Source organism: Panthera onca, chromosome C2 (genome assembly GCF_046562875.1).
Source record: "Panthera onca isolate mPanOnc1 chromosome C2, mPanOnc1 haplotype 2, whole genome shotgun sequence".
Lineage (NCBI taxonomy): Eukaryota > Metazoa > Chordata > Mammalia > Carnivora > Felidae > Panthera > Panthera onca.
In genome coordinates, this window is record NC_138347.1 from 150,666,703 (window position 1) to 150,688,639 (window position 21,937).

The 21,937-nt window shown below is 48.7% G+C and overlaps 1 protein-coding gene across 2 annotated transcripts in view; it reads right to left on the reverse strand.

Annotated features, from left to right (window-relative positions):
* Positions 1 to 20,296, reverse strand: part of ENTPD3 (ectonucleoside triphosphate diphosphohydrolase 3) — a 38,940-nt gene extending 18,644 nt beyond the window's left edge. Inside the window, exons 1-5 of one of the 2 annotated variants that reach the window (XM_078432450.2) lie at positions 20,199 to 20,260; positions 19,778 to 19,831; positions 19,200 to 19,251; positions 13,675 to 13,802; positions 5,874 to 5,991 (exon numbers count right to left, since the gene is read on the reverse strand). In XM_078432450.2, the coding sequence (XP_078288576.1) occupies positions 5,874 to 5,991; positions 13,675 to 13,802; positions 19,200 to 19,239 (286 nt within the window). In that variant the 5' untranslated portion in view covers positions 19,240 to 19,251; positions 19,778 to 19,831; positions 20,199 to 20,260. Of the gene's footprint in view, positions 1 to 5,873; positions 5,992 to 13,674; positions 13,803 to 19,199; positions 19,252 to 19,777; positions 19,832 to 20,198 lie in introns of both variants that reach the window. The other variant, XM_060638334.2, reaches the window with a different exon arrangement.
* Positions 20,297 to 21,937: the final 1,641 nt, after the last annotated feature.

Genomic DNA, 21,937 nt, shown 5'->3' on the forward strand with positions numbered 1-21,937 from the left:
ACGCCTCACTGCAGCTCAGGGCCTCCACGAGCTGGCCTTGGCCGAAGTTCTGGCCTCATCTCTCACCTTTCGTCCTCTTATTCATCCTGCCCCAGCCACACTGGCCCCTCTGCCTTTCCTAGAAAATGCCGAGCGGCTTCCACCCCTGGCCTTCTCCCTTGCCGGGCCCTCTGTTGAGCACATTCTTCCCTCAAAAATGTGTACGGCTTACACTCTTGCACTTTGCCTCTGCGTAACTGTCCCCTCCTTTGTCCTTCCCTGGTGATCCTGTCAAAAACAGCAGGACCGCTCTCTGTCCGCCTACCTCGCTGTTTTCTCCTTACAGCACTTCTCCCTGACGTGTTTCATACCCATTTATTTCTGATCTATTGCCTCGATTCGAATGCAAGTTCCACAACAGCACAGACTGTATATTTTATTTGCCTATTTATCTTTTATTTTTAATTTATTGTTATCTTTTTTTTTTAAGTTTTTGTTTATTTTTGAGAGACAGAGAGTGCGGGGGAAGGGAGGGGGAGAGAAAGGGAGACACAGAATCGGAAGCAGGCTCCAGGCTCTGAGCTGTCAGCACAGAACCCGACGCGGGGCGTGAACTCATGAACGGTGAGATCATGACTTGAGCCGAAGTTGGATGCTTAACCGACTTGAGCCGCCCAGGTGCCCCTATTTTTTATTTACTTTTAAATAAGCTCTGTGCCCAACGTGGGGCTTGAACTCATGACCCCAAGATCAAGAGTCAGATGCTCCACCGACTGAGCCAGCCCAGTGCCCCTGTATATTTCAGTGTGGAATCCCCAGTGTCAAGAACAGTTACCAGCAAACAGTTGGCACTCAATACATATTTATGAAATAAATGAATCAATCAATCAGTCAATGAGATTTTCAAACCAGTATGAAACTCTATACTAAGGGGATCATGCAGTTCAATCTGGATCGGCCAGAGCTGGTCTCTGGAAAGGGACTGGTTAGGAACCTTGCTGGAATGTCAAAACTTGGGGTATCTGAGCATGTCACCTGAGACCTATTTGCATAAGGTCCCATAAGCCTCCTAGAGGGAAGACGGGATTAGGCTCATGGGCTCATGGGCTCATGGGATCCTGGGATTCACAACCCTAAGAAAGGAGGGTTGGAACTGCTATTCCAGTCTGGAGAAAGGCGGCTGGACAGATGACACAAAACTTACTCGAGGATATGCACCCAAGCAAAGGATGCTTTCAAACCTGTAATGGCCAGGTCCCCAAAGCAACTCCTTAAGGCATTTCAATGGAGGAGATGGCTACACTTAGGCCCCAGTAGAGTTCAAGCACTGGTTTAAAGGGAACACGTGAATGTCCTTTGTGGGAGGAGATAGCAGCAGGCTTGAGAACCGCACACCGCGGAAGACAGGAGGGGCGTGTAGGGGACCGGTGCCCTCCGTATAGCCTCCTTGGCTTTACGACAAGCAGCCAGAGCTTCAGACACCAGCATGGGGACCAGCAGCTAAGGCAGCACCCGGTGAACTCAGGAAAACAGCGGCAAGTGAGGAGTGATGATACGCACCAGGTCCCTCCTCGCCCACAAGAAAGAAATCTCCAAGAGCCTGGGTATCCGGGAAACACTGCAGGGCAAGCAAGCGTTCACCACCCCCTCAGACTGGCCAAGGCAGGGGAGCCCTGGGAAATTTGCAACTGGGAAACCAGAAACCCAAATTATCCTTGGAGAAGCCACGTGTCTTCAAGGCGATGGCACTTGCCAAACTTCAAGTCTGTATTTTGCGATTTAGTTTGTGGTCTTCTGGTCATTTGGAGTATATATATGGATCCCCGAGGCTACTACGATCAAAGGGAAGACTCATTTATGGATACGGTGTGGGCTCCATGACCCTGCCCCTCCCCTAAATCACATCCTGGGTGGCCAAGGGCCCCTCCCATGAAGGTCACATCTCCCCCTACAGCCAGAAGATCATCAGGACTGACTTGGCTGAATTGCTCTCCGGGTCTAAAGACAGATCTGGGACAGACTAACTTCATGGCAAGAATATCCAGGAGCTCTAAACCGTGCCATGAATAATAACAGCTAACACTTACTAAGTGCTTACCACGTGCCACACATTTGCTACCTGCTTTGCACATATCACGTCATTGAATCTTCAAATGATTCCCAGGGGATGGGCGTTACTACTCTCATGCTTCGTATTTTAGAGATGAAGAGGTCAAAACTCAGAGAGGTCAGAAACATCCCAGAACTCACACGGGAGGGATGAGGTGAAGTCTTAACGACTACCCTACCCGACCCTCTCTTTTCTGGAAGTGGCTGGTCTCACCTTTCTTTTTTTTTTTTTTTTTTAAATTTTTTTTTCAACATTTTTTATTTATTTTTGGGACAGAGAGAGACAGAGCATGAACGGGGGAGGGGCAGAGAGAGGGAGACACAGAATCGGAAACAGGCTCCAGGCTCCGAGCCGTCAGCCCAGAGCCTGACGCGGGGCTCGAACTCACGGACCGCGAGATCGTGACCTGGCTGAAGTCGGACGCTTAACCGACTGCGCCACCCAGGCGCCCCAGGTCTCACCTTTCAAAATGAACATCCGGCTGCCCTCTTTCACGCTTGAAGGGGAGGAGATGGCTCAGAAGTGAGGACAGCAGAGAGGGGATCTCCGGCTGAGCTCCGAGCAAGGCCGTGGCCACCCGTGTCTTGTGGATAACAACGCAATCGGTACTCAGAAAACATCCGAGTGCCCCGTTGTGACAGAGGCCAGGCAGACGCCCCTTCAAATAAAGGCTTAAGGTCTCCGCTGTCAGCTCCTTCATGGTTTGCCTTAGCTGCAGACAGCTGCCTGGCTCAACGTCTTGCTCTTCCCAGGATGCCGCCATCCGACAACTGAGGGCAACGGGGGTGTCGCAGCCCAGCCAATTTGGGCCATGCAAGATAACTGATCGCCCGGAGCTCCGTCAGGCCCACGTGGCAGTACGACTTCTCTTTCTGGCCAGTCCTCCTCCTTCCCCCTTCCCCCCACAGGTATGGATCTCTCACAATTACCTTGCATCCCAAACTGTCTCAATATCCGCTCATCGACAACCTAACCTGGACACCTAGGTCCCGGGGTAGGTGAGCTCCTGGCTGCCCTCCATTGAAAGGGAGATGATCAGAATTCACCCTGTTATTCAAAGATCTCTGTTAGTCTCCCTGTGGGAAAGGCTAATTCTGCTTCCCAGCTTTTTCAATGCCATGACCCCCAGAGATGATTATCTTTGGGCAGATCATGGAGGCAAATGAAGGAGGCTGCTTGGGGCCGGGGGAACCGGTCCAGGGTCTCTAACCTGTTGTCCGTGGGCTGAGGGTATACCTCAGTAACACATTCAGGATGTGTTAACATCCTGGTCAGGAAGCTCCAGGCCAAGTCAGAGATCATGATGCTCTGAAGAGGGTGGTTTTTAGAAAGGCACACACATAAGGGATGGATCACTGGGTTCTACTCCTGAAACCAATACTACACTGTGTTTGAATTTAAATACATAATTTATTTAAACAATAAGTTATTTAAATAAATACATTTAAAAGAATAAAAAGGCACACACAGACACACACTCACTAACTGGGGTTGGTTATGTGTACCAAAGACTTAATTGTGGGGTACTTGAGTGGCTCAGTCGGTTAAGTGTCTGACTCTGGGTTTCAGCTCAAGTCATGATCTCATGGTTTGTGGGTTCGAGCCCCACACTGGGCTCTGCACTGACAGTGTGGAGCCTGCTCAGGTTTCTCTGTCTCCCTCTCTCCCCGCCCCTCCCCACACTTATTCTCTCTTTCTCCCCCCCCTTCTCAAAAATAAATAAACCTTAAATATAAAAGACAAGATTATAAAACTTTCACTGAAGGATATCTTTATGATCTCAGGCTAAAGGATTTCTTAAATACACAAGAGCAAAACCATAAAAGAGAAGACTGATAATTGTGCCTACATAGAAAGAACTTCTATTCACCAAAAGACACAATGAAGAGACTTAAAAAGACAAATCACTAGCTGTGAGGAAATATGAGAACAACATAATAATAATGCTAGCTGGGCACTCATATTCACAATATGTATAAAGAACTCCGGGGGTGCCTGGGTGGCTCAGTCGGTTAAGTGACCGACTTTAGCTCAGGTCATGGTCTTACAGTTCATGCCTTCGAGCCCCACAGTGGGCTCTGTGCTGACTGCTCAGAGCCTGGATCCTGCTTCAGATTCTGTGTCTCCCTCTCTCTACGCCCCTCCCCCACTCACGCTCTGTCTCTCTCAAAATAAATAAACCTTAAAAAAAAAAAAAGAACCCCAATGAGTAATGAGAAAAAGTCAAGAATAGGAATTTCACAAAACCAGAAATGGTCATGTGACATATAAATATAAAATACATAAGCATATTTATAACTTATAATGTTATAAGTAAATTAAAATATAAACATACTCAACCTTATCCCTTCCATAATCATGGAAACACAAATGCCCATCAACAGGGAAGAACGTATGAGCTTCCTCTCCTCCCTATTCACACAGATGGATCTTAAAAACCCTGGGGCGCCTGGGTGGCGCAGTCGGTTAAGCGTCCGACTTCAGCCAGGTCACGATCTCGTGGTCCGTGAGTTCGAGCCCCGCGTCAGGCTCTGGGCTGATGGCTCGGAGCCTGGAGCCTGTTTCCGATTCTGTGTCTCCCTCTCTCTCTGGCCCTCCCCCGTTCATGCTCTATCTCTCTCTGTCCCAAAAATAAATAAAAAACGTTGAAAAAAAAAAAACAAAAACAAAACAAAAAAAAACCCGATGTCCGTCAACGAAGCAAATTACAGAATAAATGTTGACTCCATTTATGTGTATACATGTTTGATCCCGCTTTCAAAAACAGGAAAAACTAAACGCATAAGGATGAAACTGTAAGAAGGACAAAGGAAACAGTGAATGTAAAATTCAGGCTATGTTGTGGAGGGCCATTAAAGATGCCGAGAATGTTCTGTCTCAAGGGTGGGCATCTCTCAGGCCGAATCCAGTTCATCACCTTTTTTTTTTTTGTACAGCCCGTGGGCTAAGACCGTTTTTACAATTTTAAATACTAGGGAAAAAATTAAAAGACTATGTTGTGACACTTGAAAACTATATGAAATTCAAAATTTCAGGGTCTATAAATCAAGCTTTACTGGACCCGAGCCATGGCCAGCTGGTTATGCCTTGTCCATCTATCTCTACCACCACCAACCCCCACCCTGACATACACGGCCAATTAGAATACAATTCCCCTACTGGAATACAATTTTCCACGACTCCCTCATGTTTCTGCATGTCCTACGAGCAGAAACCCCGACTGCCTTTGCTCTGGATTATACTTTCAAGGCTCAGAAGATAGAGACAGTGTTTCCCCCCAGATCAAGAGGCAGGCATTATAAATGTCTCAGATTCCCTAATCTCGGGGTTCCTCTTCTGTAATACGACCCACCGTGCGAGCAGATACTATCTGGCCCTCCTTACATCACCTGGTGCAAAGTGAAACTCAGAGAACCAGCGCAAGAAAATGCTGATACTCTGCCTACTGCTATTACTGTGAGTAAGAAACCATCCTTTGTTCTGACCCAGGAGACTTGTGCCTTCTGTCAGCATTCGAGCAAATGTGGCAGGGTAAAATCTCACACCACGCACCACCATGTTTTAGACATGAGAAAACTGAAGCCCAGAGGAAGGGGGTGACTGGCCCAAGGTCACTGCATGGATGGGGAGTGCCACTACCATTGGATGACCTATGTTCCTGACGCCCGGTGCAGTGCTCATTCCTGCCTCCAGGCAGCTTCTTGGGATCCCTCCAGGCCTCCGAAGGCCCTTAGGACTCTCCCTTGCTTCCCTTTGGGCCTCCCGCACACAGCCCGGGCCTTACCTTTCACACTACACTTGAAGGTTTGACTGACCACTCCAGTATTATTCTCCTTCTCCGCTGGCCACTGATAGACGTAGACGGTGGTTCTGGAAGACCCGGCATCGAGCACGATTCCATACTGAACAAAAGGGGGAAGGGAGAGTCAGAAATGGGCTGGGCCTCTCTGAGGACTCTTTTCCAATGGGCCACCGAGAACCCCGGATACTCCCCAGAGGGTAATCCACACTGCTTCATTTGGGGAGGGGCTGACCAAGGGAAAAAACCGAGTTTCTCCAAACCAACTTTGTCTCCTTGGGCTGTGGGGGAAGGGGATGGGGGTGGGGTGGGTCAGGTGTTCTGGGGCATGGTTCTCACTCTTGGCCCACATTAGGATCACTTGGGGAGTTCTGGAAACTCTCAGGGCCAAGGCCACATCCCAGACCCATTAAATCAGAATCTCCGGGAGTGGACCCAGGCATCCGCAGTTTCTAAAGCTCCCTTGGTGATTCCAATATGCAGCCAAGGTTGAAAATTAATACTCCGAGGATCTTACTTGTTCCCTGATTCTTCCTCTTCCAGACCTCTGAGGTGGGGGACAGAAGCCACCTGGGCCTCAGGAGGGAAATGAAAATAGTCGCCTGCTGCCCTCTGTTCTTCAAACTTCCAGGCCAATAAGCCTGAAGTAAATATAGGAAATTCTCACAAGGGTGACACACGTCAATACCCGCACTGGCCTGCAGAATGAAGGTATTCACAATTAAGGAGAAAAACCCCAAAATGCCAACTAACGCTGACATACTGTCCCCCTTTGGTAACACGGTACATGGACAGACGGGGGGTCTGCCAGAGCAGTGCCAGGACTAGCTGTGCTCAGGAGAGCAGGCTAGGAGTCCTGGACGATGTCCCCACCTTGAGGCAGGCACCAGGAAGCTTCCTCCCCTGAGGGTGTGGCCCAGCCCAGGCCCTGGACCAAGCCTGAGCAGGAAAGGGCATGCGTTAGCAGCCTACGGGGATTGGAATGAGTAATGCTGACCTAGGTCAGTATGTGCGTGGGCCCGGAGTCAGCCCAGGGCAGTGGAGGCTTCTGGAGCTTTTCTCCAATTCCACTGCTGTTGGGTTAAGCTAGCTGGTCTCAGGGAGGAAGATGAATTTGGGTTCTGGAAGCAGGTCGAACTCAGACGGATGCTTGCTTGCTTTGCGACCCTAGGTAGCAAGAGGCCTAACGTCTCTGGGTTTCCTCGTGGGCAGACAACTTAACTTGCAGAAGTAAACAGACCCTATGCCTAACACTCGTGGCTGCTCAATAAACACAGGCGATATGGAAAGATCAACAAAGCAAAATAAACAAAACCACAAAGACCAGAGGAAAGAGAAGTAAATAACACCCCTCAAATCCCACCATTGTTATAACACCTTGTTATATATCTTTTCTAATGGCCGCCTGTGCATACAGCTACATATATGAAAATGCGGTCACACATATGTTTTCAATTCAACCCAGGCTTACACTGCACGTAGACTTTTCCAACGCTCTGTTCTTACATAAAAAGTGTATCGTGTACATCTCTCGCCGCCAATAAAAATACTGATATCGCTTTCAATACATTCCCCACCTCTTCCGTGAGATGTACAATAATCCATTTAACCAATTCCCTGATGCTAGCCATTTGGGAGGGCTCCAGCTTTCCACTGTCCACAAACGCTTGTTTCATTTGAAACAAGGGGACCGAATAAAAACGGGTGGCCCTAGCTCCTCAATCGCAGCTTTCCCATTATATTGAGACGGAACATCCTGCGTCCGTCGGTATTTGAACTTAGACACCCTGCTAATCTCAGCCTTCAGTCTGACGAATGCTGACGGGGATCCTGACATGACACCCCCCGGGGGAACAAGGAAGGCATTGTTCACAGCCTGCTCACCCGGAGATAATGCACAGGTGACACTGAAGGAAACCGGGCACTCAAGCGATCTGAGCCTCCCTACCAGTCCGCTTTCTCTCCTCCCTCCTGCTGCCGACCCCCCACCAGCCCAGCACCGGCCCCTGGCCCCTCCACACCGGGTCCTGACTACAGGAGGGAGCACACGTGAGCAACCACTCTGCAGGGTCCCCACCCTTCCCAGATCTTCTGGATCCCAGCTCTTCACAAAGAGTGCGTTTTCCCTGTGAAGGAGGCTTGGGGCTGCTGCGCCAAGCTCAGGAAGGAGGAAGAAGGGCCACTTTCACGTTCATCGTCATCCCAGCTGGCATCCAATGTTCACCAAGGTGGGAGCAGCTGGCCCTCCCCTCGGGCACCTGCCGGATGTGCTGACAGGGACCAGCCCTGAGCCCGGGGCTACTCCTGAGGACTAGGTATCCACCCCACCACTGTTCGCTGACGTTTTCCAAAGTGGAAAAGTTGGTCTTTTCGAGAGCTCCCTTACCTAAATCAGCGGAACTCAATGTGGTTTGATGGAGTGGGTGGGATGGGGACTGATTTCATTCAGTTCAGCTGGGCAGTGAGTAACCCCCTGTCCAACGCAGTGTCAGAAAAGAACGTGGCTTGAACGTAGAACCGGAGACACACTCAGTGGGTTAACCGAAAGGAAACGGTCTTCCGGGAGAAGCCCATGATCCAAAACTTAAGGGATGTGTGAGCTTCTAACAAAAGCAAAAGTCGTAAGAACAGTTTTCTTAGATTTGTTATTGGCACTGTCATCATCATCCATGGCCATCACCATCATCATCCCTCTTGGCATAATAAGAGGGATCCTAGCAGTAATACACATTTGTGGAGCACTTCTAATATGCCAGGCATTGCCCAAGGTGCTTTAGTGTTGCATCTACAGGGCAGGTGTGGTCATCCTTCCCACTCGACACATGGGGAAACTGAGGCTCACAGAGGTAAATCATTGCCCACAGTCACAGACTTGGGCCCGAGCTTGGTTCTAACTGGCCGTCAGACCTCTACACACAGCCCCCATGCTTTCACTGAGTTCCAAGGAAACCAGGTCTAACAGGGTTGACTGTTTAGTAATGAGGTGCCTAGGGTGCCTCGGTAGGGAGTCGGTCGAGCACCCAATTTTGGCCCAGGTCCTGATCTCACAGTCTGTGAGTTCCGGCCCCGCCTTGGACTCTCTGCCGTCAGCTCGGAGCCTGCTTCAGATCCTCTTCCCCCCTCCTCTCTCTGCCCCTCTCCCACTCACATGCACACTCTCTCTCTCTGTCTCTCAAAAAAAAAAAAAAAAAAAAAGATGCCTGGTGCGTAGAGCAGACTTTCTTTGTTCAGACAAAAAGTCCCTCAAAAGCAAGCTTGTAGCTAAGTAGTGTGCAGATCTGACTACAGAGGAGGTGGACCGATGTGATGAAGAAGCCACATCTGTCCGGAAAGGAAGAAACTAATTATCCAACTTTCGCTCTCTAAGGGGTAACCAGGGAGGGCCACAAGGCACCAGAGATCCTGGCTGATGACTGATAACCAATGAGGGTTACAAGGGAATGTTTGTTTGTTTGTTTTTGAGAGACAGACCGAGAATGCAAGTGGTGAAGGACAGAGAGAGAGAGAGAGGGAGAGAGAGAATCCCAAGCGGATTCTGCACTGTCAGCGCAGACCCAGGGCGGGGCTTACACCCACGCAGCATGAGATCATGACCTAAGGCAAAATCAAGAGTCGGACGCTTAACCGACGGAGCCACACAGGTGCCCCTACAAGGGAATGGTTTTAGCACAGCCTGGTCTCGTGGTTGTGCTTTGGAGAATAGCGGCCAAGCACGGGAGTGTGACCCAATACGGCGATCTCATGGGACCTGAGCGGGACTACGTAGGCCCCTCTTGGACACTGATGTCCTGTGGCCGCAAGGGGCAGTGGCAATGGGGTACTGATCATCCTGGACTGAGAAACTCCAGGGCTTCTAGACAGTTGTGATTGGGGCTGGGGAGGGAGAAGTCTCGAGAGGAAGAGATTGGACTTCATGAGAAGGAAGCAGGTGGGGGGCCGAGTGAAAAACAGAAGTGATGCCACCATGTTTACTCTTCAGGCTGGTGGAGCAGGTTGGACCAGCAACAATGAAAATGGCACTGGGCACGCGTTGACCCTTGACTGAGTTTTGATACTTCTGCTCTTAAACTCCGATAGACCACGGTTAGGTAAGCCAAGGTTGCATGTAATAGCCAGCTATCATGACCTTTCATTAGGGTCTTAAGGAAAATTCCAGCCCCCCCCCCCCCCACCCCCCACAGGCCATTGTGGAGCCGGCTCTGGTAACCAGCTGTCATTTTTACACAGAGGCAAAACAACGTTCAAGGTTATGAAAACACAAACATCACAACGTAAAAGCCCTTGAATTCATTCAGCTTCACTTCCACAAGTGCCCTTCCCACCCCTGGCACACACCGAAGAGCCAAACACAAGAGGCTTGTCCTCAACCTGAGAAGGGCTGCATGTGGAATGTTCTTTCAGGTGGCCGTTCTGCTCCCGGTACCCCCGGCTCAGAACATCTGTCTTTTCTCACATTTAATTCACCCAGCTAAGCAGAAGGAGTCCTCTGAGTCAACATTCCAGGGTTATACAACCTCTTGTCCCCTGCAACTGTGACTGGGGCCTGGCAGCGCGATTCTGAGCAGATTACAGATCCCCTCTTTGAACGAACTGTCTGCTAATTGGCGAGCGTGGTGCTTCTGGTCCTTCTAAACCCTCGTTCGAGGCCCTATTTTCTGTTCTCTTTTGTTTCTTAGGTCCCACGTCTGCCATTTCCAGTGTGAGCAATGGTGAGAAGCGACCCACCCTCTCTGCTCCTCCGTTCACACCCGTGAGTAATCATATCCACGTGGAATAGTCCTGGAGGGTTCCCTGCCCACACTCCTCAGGCCATACCGCTGTGCTGTCCAACCATGCGCTTTCCACGCGTCTAAAGCCTTTCTCTAGTGGCCGAACCCCCCTGAGCATGCAGTGTGCCAGAGATACGAGGGGGTTAGCGTCTCCCAGGGAGCAGCCACTCCGCCAATGACTAGTGGAAGTTGGTCGTGTAAATATGTCCTTGAGTGGGATACCCGTGAAGCGGGTGTTCCAGATGCCCTTTGGTAGAGGACTCACCTGGGGATGAGTTTTACACTGGCTCCCAGACTGAGAGTCCTCCCCAGGACTGAGCCCCCACTGCCCACGGTGGTAATCTGCTGGGTGGCAGGCCCTCCAGGGGCCGCCTTCCCTCCTGTCTCACCTCCCATCCCCTACCTGTGTTTCCTCGGGTCATTCCCAGATGGCCTGCTTTTACTCACATCTTTGATCAGGGGAACCCACCTGACCCAGGAGCCTGAGACATGTGTGGTCCTCTCTTTCAATGGTAGCCTCCTTACTGCCCTGGGGTCTACTTTTCTCTACTCAGTTTCCTCTTCTACTCTTCTAATCCCTCCACGCCCCTCCAGTATGAACAGAGGACTTCCCTCTTACCTCCTAGAACAAGTGGAAGCTAGCGGCTGTCAACTGCCTTAACCAACCCATCCCAAACTTCTGCAGGGCCTGAGGGAAAATTTTTTAAATGAAGACTTTTACTCTCCCTCCAAACTTCCACCCGTCCTCACCCCACACCCCTGGCAAATCCACAGAGCAAAGAGCCTCACGCACCTGTATGCTGACTATAGAAGGTGGGACAGCTCCGACCCCATATCCACGCCCTGTCTACACTTCCTGCAAATGGCTGCCCCTTTGCCACCCCTCAGATCATTGGTGAGGCCGGTCCTCAGGAGGAGGTCCACACAGACCCTGGCTTCTGGAGTCTCAGGCACCACAGCACATTCTAGAAGGGGACGCATGACTCTGGGTGGGCACATTCCCTTGCGCCATGGAGAGAGATAAACCTGGAATACAGCTAGAGCTGGTTCCTCTGAAATATGGGGTGTAAGAGTGGTTCCTGGGGTTTAAGAGTGGCATTAGTCTTGCCCCAATTGGGGGGTACTTCCATCCCCCCGTTCAGCAAGCCTTCCTGCATCTGCACCCACCCTCCCCCACCCATCCCTCCTGTGCAAAGGAGGATAAGTTCTCTAGTCAAGGTCAGTACCTCCTCCTGGGTCCCTCATTCTGAACTTAGGATCAGGGAGAGGAGGGAGGTAGTGAAGAAAGCCCTGGCCTTGGGAACAGGAGGGACAAGGTTTCAGTTCCCGTCCTGCCATCCACTGGCCAAACCCATGGTTCCTCACTTGCAAAGTGGGGGTGACAATGCTTGCTTTGTCCCCCTGCTATCGCTGCCACAAGGGTTACATGAGATAATTCAGGGAAAAGTGCTCACCAAGCTGAAAAGTTTACAAAGCATAAGGAGATGGTGATTCTCCTGGTTGCAATCCTGATTTTATGCAGTTTAGAGAAGAAGACAGTGCCCGGAGGTTGGGAAAATGGCTTCTCTTGGCCTTGGCTATTGTCTTTAGACAACCAGATAATTTGGTTTTCTCTCGTCACTGGACAGTTGCACAAGGTTTTTTTTTTTTTTTTTCTTCATGTTATTCATGGGGGCCTGAGATCTTTTTAAGTTTATTTATTTTGAGAGAGAGAGAGAAAGAATGAGCAGGGGAGAAGCAGAGAGAATCCCAAGCAGGCTTCATGCTGTCAGCGCAGAGCCCAACTCGGGGCTTGATCTCATGAACCGTGAGATCATGACCTGAGCTGAAATCAAGAGTCGGTTGCTTAACCGACTGAGCCACCCAGGCGCCCCTGGAGTGGGGGGGGGGGGGGGGGACTGAGATTCTTAAGTAAAATGTCTTATAAAAGAACCAAATGCCATCATCTAAAGGAGTTTTACTTTGATCCTTCAGAAGAGCAGCCTCAGAATGGTGGGTCTAACTCACCCACACAGCCGAGGCAATATTAGTTTCTTTTTTATCTTGTAAAATTAAAAAAAAACTTCTATTTCAAATACAGCCTTTGAATAGTCACTAAGAGCAGGAAGATGTAGACAGGATTCTTGAGATCAAGGGTAAAGGCTAAATGAGATTCAAATAACAGTTGGTTTTCTTGGCTCCTATGGCCCTATAGCTAAGAAGGGTTTGTACATTTTTAAAGAGTCATAGGAAAGAAACAAACAAAAAAAGATACGTGACAGAGACTATAATGACCTTTAAAGTCTAAATATGTAGTACTTAGCTCTTTACAGAAAAATTTTGCCAACCTCTACCCAAAATGACTGAAGGACTCTTTTCCCCTTTGTCTGACAGTCTTGCACAGGATCACCTCCCATCACCCTTACATCCAAGGCTGGGGTGATGTATATGGTTCTCAGACTGTCAGACATCATTTGAGAGGTCATTTGGGCACTTATCAAAAGGGCTAAGAGTAGCCTCTGAAACTGAGCACGGGTCCTGAGTAATTTTTCAAGGGGAAGAGTCAGAGGGATCATGGCACACTTTTAGACTCAAGAGAGGTTGCACAAATACAGCTCAAGGGGACCTTTTCAAGTCATTGATGTCTTGTTTACCAGATCAGGCCAGAAGAGGAGGCTGGGTCTCCCTGTCTTCACTCATGGTCAGGGTTGTGTGGTCTTGGGAAATGTACAAGCTGCTAGATCTCTGGCAGCCTTCTGGAATCCTTGGCTACAAGGTCTAGCTTGGGCTCCAACAGTCAGGAGTCAAAGCAAGGCCACACGGTCCTTGGAGAAGGGTCACCATTATCAATCTGTAGTGTCAAACAGCACAAAGCCAGTATGTCCAGAGCTTCTCCCCTGGGTCTTATGTCAAGGATCCTTGGGCTCTTCCTTGGGTCTTCCCCCACTGGAGATGGGGTAAAGGGTTTTCTTCTAACTCACGGCCTTAGAATACCTGACGTCATAGCCCATCCCTTCAGTGCCAATCCCTTCACTTACCTTCAGTCCTGGAAGGAGGACCTCTTTCTGGTGAAACTGGATGAGTGTGATGGTCACAAGCACCACAACACTCAAAATCAAGACCACCAAGGCGATGATGGCTGGGGTTCGGGAGAGGGCCTTGAGGCCTAAAATGGAAAGACCCAGAAGACACATGAGGGGAAAGTAGGAACAAGGCACTGGCCTTCTTTGTAGCATCCAAGGACTGGGTGCACGACTGCATGCCTACAGCACTTCCTCTGGCTTTAGTAAGGCCAAGACTTTTTGAGGCGGAGGAGTGATTGGGCTCCAAAGCCCATTTATCTTTTCTCCAGAAAGGGAACTAAAACGCCATTTGCAGAGAAGGGGTGCGTGGTTTAGTTTCCTGGTATCTCCCGAAACGTGTTATGCATATTATCGGTCAGCCCTGAGATGCTTTACAATAACATTTACTTCAATGTAGATGAAAAAATATGGGTTTTCTATTAATGCCAGCGGTATAATATTTCATTTAAAAATAACATCAGACAAAGAGAAATGAATACTACGCTTCAGATATAGTCAATGATTATCAGGCTCAGTACTCAGTGACATACTGTCAAGGAAACAGTAACATGTATGCATTTCTGAAATATTTGAGTTTCCAGTAAGACGTCAACCTCAGCCATTTTTCCTGTGTCTTCAGTGAAGGTATAGGGTCTCCCCTACATTCACAAAGAATCACTAGACCCACGTGTTCACTCCCAAAGGGGTCATGTCATCTCTGGTACTCGTAGTTTAATCACAACATGGAAACTATACTCATTTAAAAGCAAAACAAAACAAAACAAAAAGAAGAAGCATATGAATCATCTTCATCTAAATACATAGCCTCTGAATAAAGATAATTATATCTGTATTGTATAAAGGTACATGATTACCATAATGGACTAATGATTAACTAATATTGCTTAACTAGATCACTTAAAAAATGTTTTTCATGCTTTATTTATTTTTGAGGCAGATCGTGAGCTGGGCAGGGGCAGAGAGAGGGGGGAGACACAGAATCCAAAGCCAGCTCCAGCACAGAGCCTGATGCGGGGCTCGAACCCACAAACCATGAGATCATGACCTGAGCTGAAATTGGATGCTTAACCAACTGAGCCAACCAGGCGCCTCACTTAACTAGATCATGTTGAGCAGATATTTACTTGGGTCGTAAGAAACCAGTATGGGCTAATGGAAATTTCATAAATGCAGTAGCAACAGATTTTTTTTTTTTTTTTAAAGAAAGAAACAAATACCGTTCTGTACCGAAATGATTCCATTCACGTGAAGTTCTAAAACAGGCAGGTGACTAAGATGAGAACAGTGACAGTCTAGAGGGCTGGGGCAGGGGTTCCCCGGGAAGGAACACAGGAGCACTGTCTGGGGTAATAGAAATGCCCCATATCTTCACAGAATTGTGGAGTATATGGGTGCGTGCTTTTGTCAAAATTCATCAAAACTTTCAAAGTCCTTTGAGGAAAATGTGAAAATTAAAGTAACCAGCTCCACACTTTACACACTGTATGTTAGCCAATTTGACAATAAGTTATATTAAATAAATAAATAAATAAGTAAGTAAGTAAGTAAACCCTTCTGGGGGGAAATTTAAAAAAAAAAAGGTTTAAGAAAAATAAAAGACTGACAGAATTCCTCAGGGCAGAAAATAAACAAACAAACAAACAAATAAATAAAGTAAACCACTCCTTAGGTATAATTTCCCTTAAAAAAATTTTTTTTTCAATAAATTGCCCCATCCTGGGGTGCCTGGGAGTCTCAATTGGTTTGATTCTTGATTTTGGCTCAGGTCATGATCATACGGTTCATGGGTTCGAACCCTGTGTCAGACTCTGTGCTGACAATGTGGAGTCTGCTTGGGATTCTCCCTCCCTCTCTCTCTCTCTCTCTCCCCCACCCCCCTCCCCTGCTTGTGTTCTTTCTCTCTCTCAAAATAAATAAATAAACATGACAAAAATTAAAAAAAGAAATTGTCCCATCCTAAAAACATCCCCTTTTGGAAGACAAGGGTACCCAATTTAGGGGCACAACTTAAGATCTATCCATTTCACTGTATATAAATTATACTTATTTTTTTTTAAACATAAAAAGGCATTCAATTAAAATATTGACTTGGGGATGCAAGCTGGTGCAGCCACTCTGGAAAACAGTATGGAGGTTCCTCAAAAAATTAAAAAAAGAACTACCCTACGACCCAGCAATTGCACTACTAGGCATTTATCCAAGGGATCCAGGTGTGCTGTTTCAAAGGGGCACATGCACCCCCATGTTTATAGCAGCACTATCGACAACAGCCAAAGTATGGAAAGAGCCCAAATGTCCATCGATGGATGAAAGGATAAAGAAGATGTGGCATATATATACAGTGGAGTATTACTCAGCGATCAGAATGAAATCTTGCCATTTGCAACTATGTGGATGGAACTAGAGGGTATTATGCTAAGCGAAATTAGTCAGAGAAAGACAAATATCGTATGACTTCACATATATGAGGACTTTAAGAGACAAAATAGATGAACATAAGGGAAGGGAAGCAAAAATAATATAAAAACAGGGAGGGGGACAAAACAGAGGAGACTCTTCAATATGGAGAACAGAGGGCTACTGGAGGGGTTGTGGGAGGGGGGATGGGCTAAATGGGTCAGGGGCATTAAGGAATCTACTCCTGAAATCACTGTTGCACTATATGCTAACTAATTTGGATGTAAATTAAAAAAAATAAAATTAAAAAAAATATTCACTAAATAATAGTCTTGGTAAAACTACTATGACATAAATGTAAATGGTGATACCCAATTGGCTGAAATATGATAAACACTGGCATCACAGAAGGATCACTGGATTCAGATAATCCCAATATGTCTCTTATCAATTGGGCATTCTATTTATTTATTTATTTATTTAATTTTTATTTTTTTTAACATTGTCAACTTAGCTAACATACAGTGTATACAGTGTGCTCTTGGTTTTGGGGGTAGAGTCCCATGATTCATCGCTACATACAACACCCAGTGCTCATCCCAACAAGTGCCCTCCTCAATGCCCATCCCCCATTTTCCCCTCTCCCTGACCCCCCATCAACCCTCAGTTTGTTCTCTGTATTTAAGAGTTTCTTATGGTTTGCCTCCCTCCCTCTCTGTGTGTAACTATTTTTACCCTTTCCCATCCCCCGTGGTCTTCTGTTAAGTTTCTCAAGTTCCCCACGAGTGAAAATATATGGTATCTGTCGTTCTCTGACTGACTTATTTCACTTAGCATAACACCCTCCAGTTGCATCCATGTTGTTGCAAATGGCCAAATTTCATTCTTTCTCATTGCCAAGCAGTATTCCATTGTATATATAAACCACATCTTCTTTATCCATCCATGTGTTGATAGACATTTGGGCTCTTTCTGTAATCTGGCTATTGTTGAAAGTGCTGCTGTAAACATCACCAATTGGGCATTTAAACGTAGATGAATTAATCGGGGCACCTGGGTGGCTCAGTCAGTTAAGCATCCAACTTTGGTTCACGTCATGATCTCACGGTTCCTGGGTTCGAGCCTTGTGTGGAGCTCTGTGCTGACAGCTGCTTCGGCTGCTTCGGATTCTGTGTCTCCCTCTCTCTCTGCCCCTCCCCTGTCCGTGCTCTGTCTCTCTCTGTCTCTCAAAAATAAATAACCATTAAAAAAAATAAATGTAGACGAATTAAAATAAAATTAAAAACTCAGTTCCTCTGTCTCACTAGCTACATTTCAAGTGTTCTATAGCCACGTGTGTTCCTATTCTAGAACATTTACTTGTAGATCATATAACCCAGGCTTTGCTTCTTCGTTGTTTCTAGGAGACATTTTTCTGGAAAGAAAAAAGGGCATGTGTATAAAACTGTATAGAATTAGGTTCGGTCTCAATATCCGATTATATCACAGTACTGAGTAGCTGGCAAGGCCAGTCACGTAGTGCATCTCTGTAGCTCAGAACAGCCAACTCTCTTCGCCCATTCTGATTTCCCTGAGGTACAGACACTTCCTGTTACTCAAGATGGTCACCCAACACCTAATTCTCCTACCTTGTCACTGGGAGTGTAGACCGGCACACCATCAACGGAGAGTGGTTTGTCAATGTTTATCAAAGTTCCAGAGGTGTGTGCCATCTCACTTGCAATCCCACTTCTGGGAATTTATGCCACGGAACTAGCCCCGTGCATGCAAAATGACTTATACCTAAAGTTACTCACTGCAGAATTGTATGTGACAGCAACTGGAGGGAGGCCAGCCACTGTGAAGTTGACCTTCAGAGCCTCTAAATGGGTCCCAGATCACTTTTCTGTGATTCCAGATAAAAGTACATGAACTAGCCAGAAACCAGTTTATCCGCGGACATGAGTCTGCATCAACATTTAAAGAATATGTCACATGTCAGTGTCAGCTTTACAGGTTTAAGGCACTTTCCGGCCCCCTAACAAGACACGGGAGAACTTTAATTTGCTAAATTAAACAGTGTAACAAGTTAGCCTGATGTGTGGTATTACAGCATATGTGTTAAAATTTGAAAGCATTTTGGGGGAAAACCTGGAAATCAAAGTAAATTAGCTCTTTAGGTACAATTTCCTTCTACAGAAAAAGGTTTGTATAAACTGCTTCTACTATCCTAAAATCATATCGTTTTGGAAGACAAGAATGCCCAGTCTTGGGACGCAACTAAGGATAATCTGTCCAGGGCAGGGAGGGGGGTGATACGTGAGCAGTGGCTGACCACCCTGGACTCCCCAGTCCTTCGCCTCAGCAGTTTTCAGGTAAAAAGCTATGATTACCCTTAAGCAGACCTTTGCCCCAGCAGAAAAGCGTATCACAAGGCAAAATGGACCAGACCAGGTCTCATTCATTTAGGGGATACAGCCCAGAGCTGTGCTGTCATTAGGAGTGAACAAACCCCGTAATTACAAGGTGTCTACCTGAGAGTAGAGAGGCCAGACCCTTCTGGGCTTCTACACGAACAACCGCAAAACATACTCCAGAGGCAGGCAGGCAGGGCAAGCTTGCAAGCGGGTGTGTGAGAGTTCTGCACATGTGCCTCCGGTGTCAGGGGTAACAACGCTGACCTAGGGTGGGGTGGGGAGCGCCGGGTGCCGTAGGTGCTGTGCCAGCAGCAACACTTGGGTGGAAGTAGAGGAGTGATCTGAGTACCTCACAACTCATCACAGAATCAACAATACTCTCAGGCAAACCTTCACACACAGGTTGGTAAGGGAAACCACAAAGGGCCAAATTAGTGGATTATGCAACCCGGAAACACCATTTAAGCAAAACATGCACGTTACGTTAGTCCTCGTTTTGTGTTAACTTTGATGGAAAGCCTTACTTCCACCTGAGGCATGCCTGGTGGTGAAAGCCTGGCGAGCAACTGAGGCTCAAACCAAAGACCTTAAAGTCATTGGCAGGGGACAGGCGTTAAAACACTGGGGGCTGAAGCCGGGATTGTGCCTTGTCAATATCACACTTGCTGCCTGTTCGGAGATACTAACCTGCTTGCTCACAGGGTTGGCGGGTCAGCACAGTGAACATCTTTCCTCCCAACTGTAGGTGAGAGAACACAGAATGACAGTGTGTCCGTGGACCCTGACTTCAGTTCCCCAAAAGTGCAGTGTCAAACCCAATTTGGGGGCGCCACTAAAGAACATCTGTCCGGGGGGCGGGAGGGGGGTGATGTGGAAGCCACGCAGCTGCCTCTTAATCCTATTTTTCAGATAGAAAGGCTATGATTACCTTTAGCAAAGGAATCTCACTGGTCCCAGCAGAAAAGCCCATCACAAAGCAAAACCCGCTTTCCAACCCACTTCACTTCTTCCAAATCAAAACCTTCCGGGGGACACATACACCTAAGATCTTCGGCCCCAGACCCAAAGCTCGGCTGAAATTCTAGCGTCCCCTCCCCAGACGCGAGGAAAAGACCGGGTCTGCCCAAATTTTAAACTGAAAATCTTCAGAGAAGAAGTCAATCACTTCCTGCAGATTTTTCCACCTGTGCACACCGCCCTGGGCAGAACGAATCTTCCACCTACTGGTAACATTCACAGGGCTGAGGCAGGGCTCTCCAACTCACAGCAGCAGGGCAGGTTCCTGTGGGGGTCGGCGACCCGTGAACTTGGAGTCGCCCCTGGAAGCCCCGGGAGGTTTATTTTTAGCTGCCGGCTGGAACCAACTGCAAGGGGATCCAGGGCCCCCCGGCTCCGGCGCCCCAGGATCTGGGAGGCCCCGCTCTGGAACTGCGTCTCCGCGCAGCCAGGCTCTCTGCGCGCCGGCGCATCTCCGGGCCCACAGATGCGCTCGGGGAAGACGCGGCCACCTCTCCCCGCTTGGCACGGACCCCTCCCCGCCGCCCGAAGGTTGGGGCGCGCGTCCTTCGGTCCCTCCCTCCCTGCCTCTGCGGAATCCGATTTCGCCTCCTTCCCTCCCAGCGCCCAGCGCCACGAAGCTTCCAGCGCCTCCCTCGGCGGCGGGGGCGCGGGGTCCCCGGTCCTCACCTGCGCGCGGACGCTCGGCGGAGGGCGAGCTGCGCTGCCGCAGTGGCCGCCGGCCGCCAGCTCGCGGGAGGCTCTGCGGCGGCGGGGGAGGCGGGGGAGGCGGGGCTGCGCGGGCCGGGGGCGGGGCCGCCGCGGCCCGGCGCCGCCCCCTCGGCGGGGTCAAGGCCCAGCACCTTTCGTACACACTTCTTCCAGTGCCCTCCGTCCCCGCCCCGCCAGCGCTACCTGGAGAAGGTGAGGAGGGTGTCGACTGCCCGACTCCCTCTTCCGTCAACGTCAAGGCCAAGAACGCTTGGACCTCTCTTTCGGTTTCCTCCACCCTCACCCCAAGCCCAAGTGGAGGGGGAGTGGGGCCACGGAAAGCGCCTCGCGGGTGCGCACAGGTGAGCCCTGTGCCCCATCTCTCCGTGCAGTGGAAGCCGGTAAACACCCGTAGTGTTGAGCGTGAGGCCAGCAGGCACTCCGGTCCCTGAGTCACTTGGGCCAGGGGAGGAAAGTAATACAGAGACGTTTCCTGGCATGTATTTTAGAAGAACTAGGGTGACCCTGCCCAAGGACCCCCTCACTGGTTACTCAGCAATGCTCTACCCCACCGCAGTTCATTTCTTCCTTTCTTATCTGTCTATCTATCTATCTATCTATCTATCTATTTTTCCTTCCTCATTTTATATGGGTATCATTAGGTTATGATTCAGGGCAAGCTCTTCCTGGAAGAGGCCAAACAGGACAGAAATGCAGCGATTCAAATGTCCCAGGAGTCTGTTTTTAATGCAGCAGCAGGCAGACTTTTGGCTCTACTCAGCGACCTCAAGGACTCTTGGAATGATCCAGCAAAAGGGTTAAGTGGGCTTCTGTTTGACCACCCCTCCTAGTGGCTCCAGACTACCTGGAAGGAAGAGCTAAGGTCTGGGCTGTGTCTGCCTGTTCTCCTGGAGAGCTAGACCCTATGTGCCACTAGGTTTCCTGTCCTGTGCAGATGGGGCCAAACCCACTATTATGGGGCCCTTTAGAGAAGAATGCCCTCATTTGAGACCTCTGAGCCCAGAGACAAGGGCTCCAAGCTAGGCGTGTGCATTTGTGTGTGTGTGTGTGTGTGTGTGTGTGTGTGTGTGTGTAGGAGCATCCGTCACTCTGAGTTGTTTGAAATGGGCCCTTCTGGGAGATTTGTAGAGGGTCTTCGAGGCGGATGTCAGACAATCAGTGAATGCTTGTTGAATTACAAGACTTACTTTCTTTGAAAGCTTTGTGCCAATGAGAGACAAGACACACGACTGAGAGCTGATCTCTGCACCCGGGGGCCGTAAACCCACAAACAGCTGCTGATGCTGCACTGACACCTGAGGTCAGTGACTTTGGGCTATGGAGTGAATGACTGACCTTAATATCCTCAGTGATTCCCCAGGAGCTGAGAGAAGGTTCCTGGGCCTAAGGGGCTTTGAAATGCAGTTGGTGCTCGTTCTAAAGATAACAGAGACCCGTACATGTTGCCAGCTTTCCTCTTTGCTTCCCTCAATTTAGAGGCTTTGGAAATGTGAGCACCAACCTCCTTTGAGGGCCCAATGGTCTCCTTTATTTTCCAAATGTCCCTGGAAACTCTACTCCTGGCACTGTCTCAAATTCCTTTGCAGGTCCCAAACTACTCCTAGTCATTCAGAGGCACTTCTCCACCAACCTTCCATGTGTAAGAACACACACACACACACACACACACACACACACACACACACTTCCCTATCAAC